The 17,827-nt window shown below is 32.0% G+C and overlaps 1 protein-coding gene across 1 annotated transcript in view; it reads right to left on the minus strand.

The window, feature by feature from the left end:
- Positions 1-17,827, minus strand: part of Cdh9 (cadherin 9, type 2 (T1-cadherin)) — a 138,821-nt gene that overhangs the window by 31,989 nt on the left and 89,005 nt on the right. Inside the window, exon 3 of the mRNA XM_005386143.2 lies at positions 6,643-6,937. Within this exon, the coding sequence (XP_005386200.1) occupies positions 6,643-6,937 (295 nt within the window). The remainder of the gene's footprint in view (positions 1-6,642; positions 6,938-17,827) is intronic.

Below are 17,827 nucleotides of genomic sequence, written 5' to 3' on the forward strand. Positions count from 1 at the left end.
GAAATACTGGTATTGTTAAGGTTTGGCAATGTTTAGAAATAGATCAAGTGCATTTGGTAGTATGATGTAGATGTGAGTGTTTTGGAGGCCAGGGGCACAATGTTGTGATTTATATTTAAAATATTGCCCACAGTCTCCCATCTTCAGAGGTGAGGCTTTTCAAAGTTTATTGAAATCTAGGGCCCTTGGTGGATTAACCCATTTATGAATTCATAGCTAAATGTGATGTTGAGGGAAGCTGGTTGGAAGAGGTATTTCATCAGGGTCATGCCTTTGGATGATTATGTCTCCTCTGAATTTGTTCTTTTCTCTGTCTGCTTTCTGGCTGCCAGGAGGTGAGTAACTGTTGTTCTCTGTCATTCCCTTCCACCATGATATTTCTGTCTTGGAGCCAGCCCAAAAAACCTGAATTTAAGAAACTTTCAGACCAATTAAACCTCTTCTTTAAGTTGTGGGTATTGAATATTTTGTCCCAGAAAAGAAAAAGCCATACTGCATACTATATATTAGTTATTTATAGTATTTGCTTACTTTTATGTTATAAAATTAAATTCCCTTTTGACTATCAGGATCAACTGTATTTTAAATGGTGTTAGTTCTTTAAAGGAGTAAGTATTAGTAATTGAGGGATGGGGGTTTGTAGTTCAGTGGTAGAACACTTGCCTAGCATATACAAAACCCTGGATTAAATCCGAAGTAGCACAATTATATAAATAAATAAAATACAGTAAAAGAGAAAGTTTTAGGAAGCAAACATAAGGGAGCATATTGATGGATGTTTCCCATCATTTTTTTCTTTTTTCTTTTGTTGTATATCTGTATAAAAATTCATGGTATAGTTTTAAAATTACTGTTAAGTGAATCCTACCATGCATTCTCTTACATGCTCTGAGGTTGTAGGACATTTTCAATATATTTTACAAAGCTTTTCAGTATATTATACAAAACTTTTCAAAATAATATACAAGACTTTTCAATATATTATACAAAATGTTTCAAAAGTTTGATTTTAGTCATTCAATAGATCTTGAAGTTCAGAGTGAATTTCTTATTTATCTTTTTACCTACTGAAACAACACACATATTTTATCCATTTGTAACATGTATAATATAAGTGTATTTCTACTTTTGTCTATATGCTTCTGTAATTTCCAATTAATAAATATATCATACATTCACATTCATATTAGCAGCTTATTACTTGTCAATGCATTTGAATTTTAACAATTGAATTTAGCTAGTCTTTATATTTTTAAAAAATTATTTCACATGTGATGAGAATTTAAACTCTTACACTGAAGGCCTCTTTCCTAATTGTGATGGAATTTATTTATCCTTGTGGGTGAATGGAACACTAAATGTTCACACAGTTTATCTCAACTGAAAGATTTTGTCATTGAAAAATTATCCACATATATTTTATCTTGACCAAAGCCAAAGTGATAAATCCATTCCTCCCACAGTAATGCTTGGAACTGCAGTTAACATATTTTTTATTTGGTATTTACTCTTCTTGTTTAATCATAAGCTAAAATTAGTTAGGATGAGAATTCTTTTCACTTTTGGAGGTTTTTGGACTTGAACTTTTAAGCTTTAATATTATGAAAGTAGACCTTGTTAATTCAGCAATTTTATGACAGTTACTGTGTTATCAGGAGAAAAAGCACCATTTTAAGCTTTCACATAGGTACAGATAAAAACAATCTTCTGTAATTTTCATAATGTTCAGTATGTGTTGTGGTGATATTTGTTTTGATTGTTCTATATTTTTTTATATATGATCGTTGAACAAAAAAGACCATGATCACTTTATGCATGAAGGAAATAGAAAAATAACACTGTAAGATAAATTTTGTCCTACTCTATGCCCTTCCTTTTGAGTCTTCTATAAAAAGCATGAATTTTGCTTGATGTTCGAATATGTTGCTAAAAGTTATGAAAACTGAAAATAGAAGTAATTCTTCACATAGCCCTTCTATTGAGGTCTAACAGAGCTAACTCCCTGCTGCTGCCACAGGATATGATGGCTGAGGACCAGGAGAAAACAGCACCCTTGAAGAAGTGTTTGTGCTTTAGGGGTCACCAGCAGAAGTAGTGGTGATGTTTAGAGACACTGCATTGGAAGCAGAAGAGGACTGTGAATCATTGAATGTGAATTAAAAACACCTTTAATTAGATATATCTGCTTTTTCCTTTAACATGGAATCTCTCCTAGAGTAGAGTCCATGTCTGAGTCTATTCAATATTTTTCTTCCAAAACCTGACAGAGTATCTAGCATAAAGTCACAATGAAAGGGAACATTTAGAAAATGCTCTCTACCGATAGGCAAAATTCTCAGAGCTTGAGTTGCACAACTACTTTTTCTTCATAGTACTTGTAAGATGTAGGTTTTCAAGTAGAAAAGAAGTTGATCTTGATCACAAAGTGACATTAGACCTAATCAGTCTGAGTAAAGAAAAACTAATTATTCTAAATGTTTTACCAAATAGCCCAACTGTGTCATTGATGAGATTGGATTTTTTATTGACTCTACATGCAGTTTATCTCTAACAAAGGGCTCCAGCTAAGATGTAAACTCTTCATTGACTAATTTATTTGGTTTTCCCAAATAACTACAGAGGAGTTCCTGGTTATTAAATCATCTACAGTGTAGGAAGTGTTAGTGGATAAGTGGTGTAAAATGTAATAAGTGACCTATCAAAGCACTGAGAAAATATGTATCCCAAACTACCAAATTTGTGCAACAGGAAATTCTTTAAAGGTGACTGCATACAAATATAGGATGGTGATAGAAAATCTAGTCAATGTAATTATGACCACAATAATTAGAAATATAAACTGTAGGGACATTCCACAAACATTTTAATCAAAATTCAAGTCATTCTCCTCAGTTACACATATTGGTATTCATTCAGATTACATACGCTTGAGTTGCTAGTACATTTCTGATTTCATGAGCTTTTTTGGAATCATTTGAAATCAAGTAAAGAACTGTATTGGTTTGGAGAGCTAAAGTGGAGTAAGATATACAGTTTTGAAAGAAAAATCAGGGGTGGAGGGAAACTAAGACCCTAGTTGATGAGACAAAAATAAGTGACGGTAAATCAAGAAACAAAAATGAATGGAAGAGCCGGTTGCAGGAGATCGTTGGAGGATAAAAAATCCACTTTATTTCATTAGACTCCATTCCCTCTCCAAATTAATTATAGTTTGTCAACCTGTCGATTTAGCTGAAAATCACTGATACAGTGAAAATATTAGAGTTAATGTTTATCATTTCCTTTCCAACTCTATTTTTTGTTATGTCTGAGTTTAAACTATTAGCATGGAATTTATATATATTTGAAATGCCTAGAAATCACCCTTTGGCTTTCCTCTGTAAAAAGGTTTATTTATACAAATAAAAACACAGAGAATTACACATGCAATAATTAACAATGAGCCAACAGCTAATTTTCTTTCAAGTAAGTTACGAATATTGCAAAGAGGGAGAACACAATTTCAGAAATTATTAAGCACCTAGGTTTTCTTTGTTTTGGTTTGTGGTTTTTGACAGTACTGGCCATCGAAGCCAGGGTAACATTTATGCTAGGCAAGCACTCTAGCACTGAGGTACATCTACTTTTTACATAAGTAGGTGTGTAAGTTTCTGTGTATGCATGTGAGTGCCAGTGTATTTAAAATCATATAAAAATCCTAAGAGTTTTCCCCATTGGAACTGTCATTTGGACAAGTGTTTACTGAGAGAAGCATTTCATTTAATACAATAAATGAGAAAAATATTATTTGAGGGGAGTTTCTCATGATCTGATGAAGTAGATTTTCAAATTATATTTTGCATAACAATAGTGTAAGAACATATGCATGGTAATTGGCAAAACAACTGCATCTATTACTTTTTTCTTTTAAAATCTAAGCTAGTTGAAAGCTGACATATAGTTTTGAAACAGTCAGTTAAATGCTTTTGATTCATTTGTACCCAATTTTTGAATGAGGCAGTGATGCCCATCTAGTGTCTTCTATACACATATTGTGTATATTAATCTGTACATTCATAAAGATAAAATTGCATGTAAATATTATGGGGTTTTTCATGTATTTATTTGCCATTTGTATTTCTTCATCTGAGAAATGTGTATTCAGATGCCCATTTTTGTATTGTGTTTTTGAATTTTGGGGGCTTGATTATTTTAAAATTCTTTATATGTTCTAGACAGGAGTCCTTTGTCTGATGGACAGTTGGCTAAAATATTTTTCCCAATTCACAGGTTTTCTTTTCACTTCGTTGCTGATTTCTTTTGATGTGCAAAAACTTTTCAATAAGATGAAATCTAAGATGTTGATTCTTTGAAGTATTTCCCTTGCAGTTTGGTTTTAGCAACTTTGTTGAAGATAACAGTATGTCATGTAGTAACCGTTGTTAATTCCAATCATTTTTTCTTTGAGGTCATGTATTGTTTTTGTGTTGTTTTGTTTTTGTCTTCACTGGTGTTGTTTTGTTAATTTTTTTTCTCTTTAAAATAAAAAAAAATTAAAGAAATATTATGGATTGTCCCAAAGGGAACAGTTAACTGATGCCAGATTGATAAGAAATAGAAACTGTGCTCTTCCATTAGGGTCAAGATTTATTTGTGTTCCATTTTCATCTATATTCTCAAATCTTTATTAATAACAACAGCTTCAGTCAGAACCACACAGATGCCTGTTATGTATTTTTCTCATTTTGGTGGGCATTCTACCCTTCGAAGCAATGAGATTGGTAATGACTCAAATTTTCACTTTTAAGCCTTACACTAATTAAAGTTGTACCGCCCACAATTTAAAGCTTATGTAAGTGAAATGCAGAAAACACTTTAAGAACCATTAATCTATAAACTTCCTTTTGCTTATAAACTTCACATTATTTATTTTATTATGAAGTACTGAGGATCTTTAAAACTAATATATAAAAGTATTTAGTTCAATTTTTATATTGTTACATATAATAAATATAAATAGACGTTGGATTACACTTATATTTAATATGAGAAAATACATTTGATTAAACAGAGAGCTGATAGAAATGTGTACAGTGCAAGATAACACTTCATGAACCATCACAAAAGAATTTAAGAGAAAATATAAGTTACTGGAATTTAAGTACGAGTACTCTTTGGTAGAGGCATATGTTCTACTTTTACAAATAAAATAATGTTTCAAATATTGTTAAATTGTTTTCAAATTTGAGTGAATCAATCAAAATTTCTCAAATTCAAATTATTTTTCCCTAATTGTGTCTTTCACTTTTCTAAATGTCATATTTTTTGAAGAAGAACAGGGGAAAGGTTTTATATTGCCACATGTCAAAGTATCTGGCAAAGTAACATACATACAAAAGTAACATTTTACGAGAGCCAGAATATTACCAGAAGACCAAATTACTTCAACATTCATTTACGTTGGAAATTGATAAGGAGAATATAATTTTAGATGGGGCTTCATCTCAAATAGAAATTCACAAAGAGTTCATGCTGTGATCCCAAATTAGCCTACTGCTGGACAAATATAGACAAATCCAGATAACTGTACTGAGTCAACTGGTAGGGAAACAATATTGTAAAAACACACTCATTCATGGTTTATCCCAGAGCTTTATAGGTTCACAGGATTCTAGTCTAATTTTATGAGTTTCATTCACATAGTTATAGAGAGTATCTGAAAGCACAACAGGGCTGTGCTTTCCTCCCACAGGTAAGATTTGAGGTTAGATAAACTAGCTTCTTTACAAACTCCTAGTTCTTCTGTTAGTATAACTGTTAAGAGTTTTACACTCAGGAAAACTCTGAAGGAAGGCATGTAAATTTTTCCTCCAAGTATAGAAAATATTTTGTATTGATACATTTATTAATAGCAATAACAAAAATAGAATTTAAAGTGTATTAAATTTGAGAAAATTCTTGCACATTTTTGATAAGTTTTATCACTGTTTTTCAGAAACATTTGATAATTTAAGAGTTAGCTCTTCTCTCATTAACACATAGAGATAAAATTTTTGGACAACTACAAGTGGCGTGCAAAATTACAGCAGCTATAGAAACATAAATAATTGTTTTGTTTGCTTGATAACCAGTGATTTATAATATAATGTATACAAAAGCAAAATTTGAATTTTGCCTCATTACTACCAGATTATTGGATTTTAATGGACTTAATAAACCTTCTTAAATCCTGTGTTTCTAATTTTCAAAACGAGCATTTAAAGACCTATTACTTATGTCTAAAAGATAAGGTTGTTTTAATGATCACATAAGACAGTCCAGGAGAAATATGTCCAGCCCCAGAATTAGTGATCATTCAAAGTAACATCAACAATATTTCCCTGCACTGCTCGCTCTCTGTTACCGCTTTCCTTTCAGGCAGCAGTGTACTCTACTTGACCACTTGGGTGATAAGGGAGTAGAGTTGAGAGTGTTGGTTCCCAGGAAGTGAAATAGCTTACACGATAATAGGAAACATTAACATATATAAATTGAAAGTAATTGAAATGGAGTTAGTTACAGCTTTCATCTTGAGAAAGATCACATAACATAATTACATATCCATTACAACTACCTTAGCAATCAACAGAAAAAGTTATTCCACACAGATTAGTTTGTACCTACCAACTCCAGACATTTCAGGAACACTGGCAGTGTACACGTCTTTTGTGAATTTTGGCTCATTGTCATTGATATCATGGATTTTAATGATAAATTCCGATTCTGGCTCCACCTGCCGCCCGGTCTTTCTGTCTATAGCCTTGGCTCGAAGAATGTACAAGGATTTTTCTTCTCTGTCTAATTTCTTTGCAGCATGAATGTCTCCTGTCTTTTCATCTATAACGAACAGACTGCCGGCCCCATCTCCTGTTAATATGTACTTTAAATTTCCATCTCCTTTGTCTTGGTCAGTGTGAAGCTTTAAAGAGGTAGAAAAGAAGAGCTCTGTAAATATATACACTATTATTACAGTAAAAGTAAATTTGGCACAAATAAATTTGTCTCCACATAACATTACTGCAATAATTTTAATGAACATCTTCATTCTCACTGGGGGAAACCTAAACCTTTCAGTTTGGGTTATAGTAAACCTTTTTAAACAATTGCATTTAGATATCATACTCAGCTTGGTAAAATGAAATGAAAATAAATATATCTCTTTCAAAACTCAGTGTTTCAAAGGTATTACAATTTGAATATTACCAAGATTGAAACCTCTATTGCACTGAAAAGAAAGAAACCCATTAACCTAGATCTTGTGTGCAGAATATTAATGAATTTTAATTACATATAAAATAACTAAACTCAAAGTTATGATATAATAAATTTTTGAACATATTGTAATGATAAATTTAAGATGACTTCTGTACTTTGAAAGTCAGTTTTATCAGGTTTGTATTAACATTATATAAGTTATGTTTCTGTACTCAGAAAGACCAACCAGTGATTGAATTTTGAACTCTTGGATAGTTTTCTGTATGACTATGAGTGAGCACACATTTTGCCTTTGGGGAAAATGTTTCATTTTCTGGACATGTTAAATTCCAGGTGACACAAAACATAAGCTTTTCTCTGTCTTTATAAATCATGTCTTAAAAACATGACAATTTTTTATGAATTTCACTTTTTTGGTGAAACTGCTCCGTAAAAATTATCTTAGTATTAAACTTCATCAAATGCTATTTAAAAGAAATAAATCATGTATTCACAGAAAATTTGAAGTGGAAAAACTGTAATATTTTTGAAATCCTGACACTATTATAAAATTAAAGATTTAAAATATCAATTAATAATTATACATATGAGTATGGGATACAATATAACATTTATATATGTTCACACTGTAAAATGACTAAACCATTTAAAAATGATTACATTCTAATAATAAACAAATCTTTCATTTCACATACTTATCAACTTCTGTGGGGAAAATACACACAGAGAAAAGGATACATGAGAGAAAGTGTGAAGCTGACCAAATGCCCACACTTTCTTTTACCAAGCAGAATAACATTCGCTGACATAGTTTACACACTTGAAGCTAAAAAACAATGTCTTTGCTGATTTTAAAATTGCTAAAGGTATTTATTTCAAATAAATCTGGAACTTTAAGCATCCCACCCCTCCTATGTTATTTTATATCAGATAATTCACTACTCATATCACATCCTGAGCTCATCACTTTCTTCTGTATTCCATTCCATTTTTGGCTTAGCTATGGTGAAATCTTCTCACATGATAACCAAAATGAGGTACTTGTTTCATAATATACACTTACTTCGCTTTTAAGTCCATGTAAATAATCACATAATCTTTCCTTCTTAGGAATCTGTTCGGCACCTGTCTGTCTCTTTGGATCCTCTTGATCCTTTTTCTTCCGTATGTTTTACTTGGGCCTCTCCATCAAATTCCTGATGCCTTAACCTCTATAGTAGCTCAGCTCCAAACAGTTTCCTGTACTAAAGATGGTGACTTTTCTACATAACAAATATGGTCACATAACTATCCAGTTTAAAAATCTTCAAAAAGGCACAGTGTTTAGAGTCCTACAAAGCAAGGTCAGTCGTCTGTAAATTGCCCCTGCTGCACTGCACACAATCTTTTCCTTTTTTGTTTGTTTTCATTAAGCCAAGCCTCTTCTTTTTAAAAAGATAATACTAAGTTTGAAAACTATGTGTACTTTTTTGTTGCTGTAATTGCTTTCAGTTCATGTCTTTGTTTATCTATCCTTGATAAGCTGCCCATTTTTCCCTGGAGGCATCTCTGCTGGTTTTCCAGTGCTTCTCTACACATTTTATCCTTACTGATTCTTTCATTTTACACTTTCTTACTTCAATTCTTAGACAGCTTCTACCCACTTTCGTTCCTGATGTTTACATTTGTTTCTCTCACCTTTTAATACCCACTTTTCTTTCCTATTTTCCCTTCTCTAAATATTTGTCATGTCTCACTTTTCCATTTCCTACATAGGGATAGCTTCTTTTGCTCACCGGGTTAGGATGGACGAGCTTGCATGGTAATCACACACCTCACCGGTGTGCTTACCAGGATCCTCACCAGATTTTGTGGAATAGTTAACTGTTCTTTCTAAACTATAAAATGCACCAGGGAAAGATCGATATAAGTTTGAAAGCACTCAAGATATATTTCTTAAAAGCCAAATAATTTCTCTTTGATGAATATCTTTCCAAATAAATACATAAGAATTATCCATGATTGATTATTAAAATATTAGATGATATATAAAATTAAACTTTTCTTTTTAATTTGTTATATCAGAAATTGCTGTTGTTTTATGTCAAAATGTTATTTTGATGACTACACTGATTTCAAAGTATATATAATAAATTCTTTTACATATATTTTTATATTGCCTTTATAGTATAAGAGGAGAGAAGGAAATAAAAACACTTAATAAAGGGAACATAAGAAAAGATGATAGATAAGTAGATAATTATATGTATGCCTGGTGTGATAGCACTTGGGAGGCTGAGGCAGGATGATCGTTGTAAGTTCAAAATCAGTCTGGGCTACAAAGTGACCTCAAGGCCAGCCTGAACTTCATAGCGAGTCCCTATCTCAAAAAGACAAAAAAAAAAGTTTATGAATCTCTGTTTCTTTGAAGAATATTGTAGAATCAACTAAAAAGTTTGCCTTATTACATTTCATTAGGCTCAGTAATGTGCACTGAAAGTATCTACAGTTATTAACATTATAATATATTAGAATTAAATACATATGCTGTTTGAAAGTATATAACCTTACTTTATAAACAAAATACTACAAAAAACTCTCACTGAAACATTTATGTTACAATAATTTAGATTTATTATTGTACACCTCATTGTAAAAAAACATTTATGGTAAAATACTGAATAGATATATCTTATATTTATCTTTAACACATTTGGAATTTATAAAATTCAAGATATTTATATGATCAATTAAATAAATGAAGGTGAAATTTTGGGTCTTCATGAGCCATCGAAATTTCCTGGTAAGGAAATAACTTGTTTCTACTTTAAATATGAAAAAAATTCCTAGAAAGCATAATAAAGCATAATAAAGCTTAGAAAATGTTTTGAAATGCTATTATGCTTAATGAGTATGATTTTAGATTTTCCTCCTTATAAGCTTTGCATTCCAGAAATTTGGAAAATTAAATGAGTACAAACAGAATATGCTTAAAAGTTTCATTACATATCTGATATTGAAGAGTTAACTTGATTGGCCCATATGCTTTCAGATATTTGGTTAAATATTACTCTGGGTGTGTTTTTGAAGGTGTTTTTGAATAAGAAAAATATTAGTACACTGAGAAAAATAAACTGCTCTTCTTGACCTGAATGGGCCTCGTCTAATTCTCTGATGGTAGAATATTCTTTTAAGGTGTTAATATTTTTTAAAGGTTTTTAGGTTTTGTAGGTAACTATTCTCCTTTTGTAAAGCAGTTCTTGGCCTGCTATTGAGCTTTAGAGATGGAATGCTTAAGGATTAACATTTTACTACATGGGCCAAGTTTTCTTCATATTCTGACACGTACTGTATGGTGCATAAAGCCACAAATTTGCCATGCAAAGCAATATCTCAGATCCTGATGAGTAAGTTAGGAGTAAGTACATTGCAGATCCTGCTGAGTAAGTATTAGTAAACTAAATGAAGAAGGAACAAAAATTGCTAATGTTCCCATCCTTATTACACTGCATTCATGCTTTGGTCTATACCATGGCTTCCCTAGAAGTTCCCTATACTGGATTGACCGAGGAAAAAAAGGCCTAGATTTTGTTTACAGTTGGTCTGCACCATATACACCAGCAACTACAAGAAGGCATCTATCACATTACAATTTTTTTTCTGTAATATCTAGGAAAGAAAATATGAACTGAAATCTTGCTAGTGAGCAGAACTTTGAGCAAGGCTTTTTGTGGTTTACTTTCATAGTAAGGTGAGATGTGCAATTTTTTGCCAATTCCTGGGCTGTAATAATGATCAGTGTCTTGAAAGGAATGTGACTGAAAAGTTTCTGACAAAAAATTTTGAGATAGAGAAATGTTGATAGATTTCTGTGAAGAAAAACAAAAAAGATGGAAAGATATTTATTTTTCATGTGAATGGTCACCAGCGACTTTCGCAAGTGATAATTTTAATGATCAAATGGACTGAATGAACTACAGTATGAGTTCTGCTCAGTCTCTCACCCCAGTACGTTCCACCATCTCCTACGGGGATCATGATTAAAGGGATAATTTTGGTAGGGAAAGAGGATCTATCTAGGCTCAGTAGCACAGACTTCCATTCCCTTATCCTGACTGGCTACAGTCACTGTTGAAATATCCAATCTGGCAGCAAAAGAAACCAACGTTAAGCTCTTGTATGACATCACCCCGTGGGTGATTAGTCAGTGACCTAAGAGGAAATTGAATGTAGTATACTGCCCATATCATACAAAAGGCAAGGTATTGCCCTAACAGGAATAAGCACTTTGGATACAAATTTGCCTTCCCCAAACACAACGGTAAGATTAAAAAATTTGTATTTGAACTTCCTCTGCACAATTTCCTTCTGAGCAATGAACTCACTACTCAACAGCAAAATTAATGCAATGTTCCCATGCTCATAAAATTCACGGATCTTGCCATGTTCTCCACCTGAATAGCCCAGATCTTTCAGAAATAAAGATTTAATCAGGTAAACAGCCATGATTCACTTAAGTTTTTGTGTAGTGAAAGGAAAATATGGAAGGGTAATGGAGGAAAGTTTTTATAAAAGTTATCTGTGATAATATGAACACTTACAGAAATAGGAACAGAATTTCCATGACTATGTTCTTGTTTTTTTGTCATGAATATGCTTGTGTGAGTTTGTGTATATATTCCACATATCTTCATGTTTTTACTTTTTATTTTGTTAATACAAAAATTTTTATTATGTTAATACAAAATCCATGTATCCAAGTTTAGTCAATTTCAACCAAGGTAATTGCAAATATATGTGATTGTGCTCATATACTCAGCTTAATGAAAATATGACATTTAAATAAAATCTTGACTTTTAAAGTTCTTTCTTGATTTCACCAAAGATTACCTAGAAGTGTTATTATTTCTTGAATATTTGATTTCTGTTTTTTTTTTATTGTTTTTAAGCTTGATTTTATCTAAAAAATAAAAATATATTCTGCAAAATATATCAGGAAAGATACATGAGGTCATATAACAAATAATGAAAGCCATGTTTTTTAAGCAAAATACCCCCAAGAAGAAATAATGACCACTTTTACAATTTTAATATAATTTAGTGTTCAGAGTAGTCTTATGTTTAGAGCATAATTGAGTGGAAGGTAAGATATAGTATTATATACTATACATATAACCTCCCCCACAATCAATATTCCTCAATAAAGTTATACATTAATTCCAGTCAATTGATCTACAATGACACTTCACTTTACCCTGACTCCACAGTTTCCTTTAAGGTTCACTGTTAATAGTATACATTCTACAGATCCTCTAGTGTAAAATGACAATTTATGAGTGAACAATGCTGACAGATTGCCATATCAAGGCAATCAAGGAACACTAGATATCTTTAGGCAGAACAGAAATAATCCTAGCTTGCATACTTGACATACAGGAAGAGATGACTCCTAGGGAGGTGGGCCTATCTCCAAACACACACAGTAAGCCTAGAGGGGGTGGCAGCTCCAGTGAAAAACCATGGAACAGCAGTGCCAGCTCCAAGAAAAGCTCATGACTTTCATAAGTACAAACACAGTGTCTTATTTTACTCTCAAAATGACTACTTTTAAATGGCCTTATACATAATTACATTACTATACTTGTTCCATTTAATGAGCCAATGCTAATACATTGTAATTAAGTAAAGTCTTTGCTTTATTCAGAGTACCTGTTTCTACTCAGTGTCCTTTATGTGTTCCTCATTGCATTCATTCTTCACAACTCATTGAGCTTTGATGATCAGTGACAATTTTTGAAACTTTTGTATGTTTTTAATTACCCCAACAATCTTGAGTATGTGTCAGGCATTTCATACTACATCCCACTATTCATGTGTAGCTGATATTTTCAACTTTATTCTCAGATTATGTGTTTTGGAAGCAACATCACCCTGGTAGATTGTCGTTTTTCATCATGTCTTATTAAGGGTGCTAACATCAACTGGATACATAATTGTTTATGTTAGCTTGACTGATTGTCTAGCCCAGACTTGGCTTTCGTCCACTGATTTCCATACAAAGTTCCTTTAAGCTTTCCTTTTTCATACTGTATTTAAACAAATGTCAGTATGTGCTGTCAACGCTTGAGGAGTGGGGAATTGTGCTCCATTTATTTGAGAGTGAGGTATCTACGTAAATTATTGGTGACTGCTCAGCATGGGAATGTGTCTATGTTGTTCAATTCATTATTTTATTTTTTATTGACAATGTGGATTCTGGATTTTTCTTTGTGCTTTGAGCTATAATTTTGAAGTTTATCCTTTTTATCTTTTCCTTAATTACCTCCCCATCTTTGTTCACTGGCATCCCTTTCTCAGTCCCTGTGTATCGTTGACATATAATATTATCATAGTGTGTGAAGTTACTACTTTCTGACACTATGAGACTGTCCTCATCATCTTCTATATTTCTTGCCCTAGTCACAAAATCAGCCATTTCTTCAAGAGATCCTGATTCTTCCTCTTTTTCTCCACAGAGAATGATGGTAGGAAACAAGTTCTGAGTCCTAGAGATAATGATGCTAGTGCAGTGTCATTGATTTTATAGTTCATCAGTTCATTGTACAATGTGTATGTGTGTATATATATATATATATTAAACCATATATATATACATATGTATGTACATATGTGTGTGCATATATATGTAAATGTATCGGTACTAACATTAATTTAAGTATACATTCATTCTTATACTTACATTTGTATGCTTTACCACACTAAATTCAATAATTAGTCAAAAATAGAATTATTAAACTATCTGGAGAATGTTATTGACCAAATCCAGCCCAATATTTATAGAACACAGCACCCATTATTTGCAAATGGGCTTTTTGAGTACATAAACATGCAGCATCCACCAGATTATACTATATGCTATATTGAGCTTTCATTGATAAAACTCTGTCTCGCAGCCTGTTCATATATAACCTGTAAGATATCTGTTGGTCAAAACTTTATATATAGCAACATTAGTACACCCATAAAAGTCACAGCAGGTTTTCATTCATTACAAGTTGAAAATCTAGAATTACAAGTATCATGGGCTGGAAAGTGACTTAGAATGTCACGGAAAATTTTAGAAAACATGGTAGCAGAACTTACACTAACACATTTCCAAAGTGGATTAATTGCCATAGTAAGAGACATGCTAATTTTTATGGAAAGAAAAGCCTACACAGGGAAGATCAAAATTAGAACCGTATCTCTCACCATGTACTAAAGTAAATTCAAGATGGTTCAAAGATCTAAGTATTAAAACAGAAACGCTTAACCTGCTGAAAGATACAATATGTAAAATCCTTGAAGTCATAGACATAGGCAAGGACTTCCTGAACAGAACACCAATTATGCAAGAAATAACATCGAATTAGTTTATATCAAATTAAAAGTTTATGTACAACAAAGAAAGAACCAACAGAGTGTAAAGACAACCAGTGGAATTGTAAAAGAAATTGTGAGCTACACCTCAGACAGATTATTAACATCAAGAATATATAAAGAACTTCAAATAATAATGAACTACACATCAGACAGAGAATTAGCTTCAAGAAAATATAAAGAACTCCAAATAATTAGGCACCCCAGAATTTAAGTCCTTATAAAAAATGAGCAGCTAAGATGAATGAACACTCCTCACACAAAGTACAAATGCCCAATAGATAAAATAGAAAAAAAAAAATTGTTCAATATCAGTGGTGATGAGATAAATGCAAATTAAAACAATACTGAGATTCCATCTTCCTTCAAAAAGAATGGCTATCATCATCAAACAAATGCAGATGACACTGCAGGGAAAAAGAAATCCTTCTACATTACTAGAAAGAATATAAACCAGTACAACCACTATGTAAATTAGTGTAGAGTTTTGTCAAAATACTTAAGATAGAAATTACATTCCATCCGGTTTTTAGCCCTCAAGGTATTTTCTCATGAGAGTTAAAGACATCACATTATAGTGATGCATGCATCCTACATTCAGAGCAGTACAACTCATTTCAACTAAATCATGGAAGCAGCCCTACATGTCCATCACCAGATGATTGGATAAAGAAAACATGGTATTTTTACAGGGAGTATCACCGAGCTATAAAGAACAATAACTGAGTAATATGAAAATGGATACATCATGATACCCTCATGTTAAGTGAAATAAATCAGACACATAAGCTCAACTATTTCATGGTTTCTTGTATCCAACAAATCCTGTAAATCTTAAGCAAATCAAAGTTCAAAATAAAAAATAGACAACAGGGAAAACTGAGATTTTTTTTTTTTAAATGGGAAGGGGACTAAGAGAGGTAAGTAGGGGTAAGGTGACAGAAGAGGATATAAACATAATTAAGATGGATCATGTACATGTACCAACTACCCACAATGAAGATATTCATTAGGTACAGCAAAAATGTACTAATGAGAAATAAATCAAAACAAACAAAATCCAGAAGCAAGCCCACAGGTGCACTATCATTTGTGCTTAGGAAAAAGTATGAATGCAATATTTTCAAAAGAAAATCATAATTTGACTATGAAGAAAGATTTTAATATCAACCTTTTTTAAGATTATGAAACTTCATCTATAATTCACATCATCTGAAAAAATTGATTCAATATGTATTATAAAGCTAAAGATCAAACCTTAAACAAAAATATTTTTAAAAATCAAAAATATGAATATGTATTAGGACAAGCAAATAATTTTAGAAGGAAACAAGAGACACTGAAAAACATTTTATTAGAATTGAAATTTGCTCATGAGAAAATATACACTTTGTTGCTTTTTTGTTTAGTATTACTATGCCTTCTTGGAGAACAAATCATTTTACTTTAATATTCATATCTCTGATATTTTTCCTGGTTATTATGCTGACTGTGTCTTAAATTAAGAGACCTACTACATCTTTCTTTTGATTAATGCTATCTCTGAATACCTGTATATATATGACTGTAACAAACAAATAAATATATTTCTTTAAAGTGTTAAACATCATTTTTTTTTTCTGCTGCAGTTAACCGATACAGAAAGTTTTTCTCCTGTTGCAAAAATTATACACTTCAAGGTAATCTTACAAAGATATTTGTTCATTGTAATCAATATTTTAATAAAATATTAAATGCTATATGCCATATATAAATCTTTAGGTGTGTCTGACTTTTTCTCTATTATTCAGTAGAAAGAGAAGAATTAAAATTAAAAGAAAAATGCATGAAGGAATGTTACAACTGATTGCTAAGTAACAAATGTCCATATGGTAGGATTGAGGGCACATCTCATAGCATGTAAAATGATTGAGTGCATATTTATTGTTGAAAATTTTATGTGCAGCTGATTTGTAAACTAATGGTGTGTGTGTGTGCACCTTAGATACTTTGTGTACTATATGTTAAGAGAATAACTGTCATTTCAGTACCAAAAACATATTCTGTTCACATACTGAATGGACACAATAATTGTCTACCTAGATGTTAACTCACAAGGGATATGAAACAAGGTAGACAACATGATGCAGTGTAAATAATTTTGAAATTGCAGACTCAATTAAACTGGTGAGAACAATTTACAAATGCACATTACTGCAGAAAATCAATTTGTACTAAAATACTATGGGCACTGTCCTTGCTTCTTAAAGTTAATTCAAGAATAAGAAAGTGAAGTGTTATTTTTTAGCTTTCATAGTTCACTATTAAAATAAACTAGGCTTAGCTAGATTGAAATAGGCATAATAATATGGTTGAAGAAAATTGACATTGTGCTTAGCACAAAGCATGTGCTTAATAAATCATCTTTCAATAGAAAAAAATACCTTTTATTTAACCACCAACATATATAAACACTTCCTTTGTTGCTTTCAGAGAGCTTCATACAACTCAAGTTTAATTTTACACATAAGTTAATCACATTTGCATTTTGCAGCATCACTCTTGCTAGATATCAACAGTGGTGAATCAAACCCCATCTGGCTCTGAGATAACACTGGTGTCCCATGAGGTCCCATTCACCATGAGGTGAATACAGATTGTCCTTGATGTTGTCTACACTGATGAACCTTTGTTATGTCATCCAGAGCTCTTTACTCCGCTGGAGGTAGCTTTCCACAGGGGGTGAAGTCCAAATTCTTTCACACTATATGGAAATTTCTGCTGCTTCTTGATGTGTTTTTCAAATGACAACACATTGGGACTCACAAAGTTCTCTGTCCTGGAAATAATTTGAGAATCTCTCCACTCACTGTGCCCTGTCATTTTTTTCATGAAGTGAAATCCAGTGTATTACTTATCATAATTTTAAGAAAAAAAAATTAGAGTATTTTTTCGTTTTTTGTCTCAAACACCCAAAGCTTTCGGGGAGTTCATATTCTCTCAGCCAAGTTTTCAGAACAATGCAACAGAAACTATTACTGTTTCTCCAGTTCCTTGACAGAGGATGTAATCTTATGTGTCAGTGTAGTGGTCTGTGGACACTGGGAACCAAAAAATAGATCTGAATTATTACACATTTTAAGAATGATTTTATGGCTATAAACCCATGTACAGCAGTAATCTCAGATCTGGGATATGGGAGATGTGTGCTTATTTC

This window comes from Chinchilla lanigera, unplaced genomic scaffold (genome assembly GCF_000276665.1).
Source record: "Chinchilla lanigera isolate Chin_1 unplaced genomic scaffold, ChiLan1.0 scaffold00025, whole genome shotgun sequence".
In the NCBI taxonomy this organism is placed as follows: domain Eukaryota; kingdom Metazoa; phylum Chordata; class Mammalia; order Rodentia; family Chinchillidae; genus Chinchilla; species Chinchilla lanigera.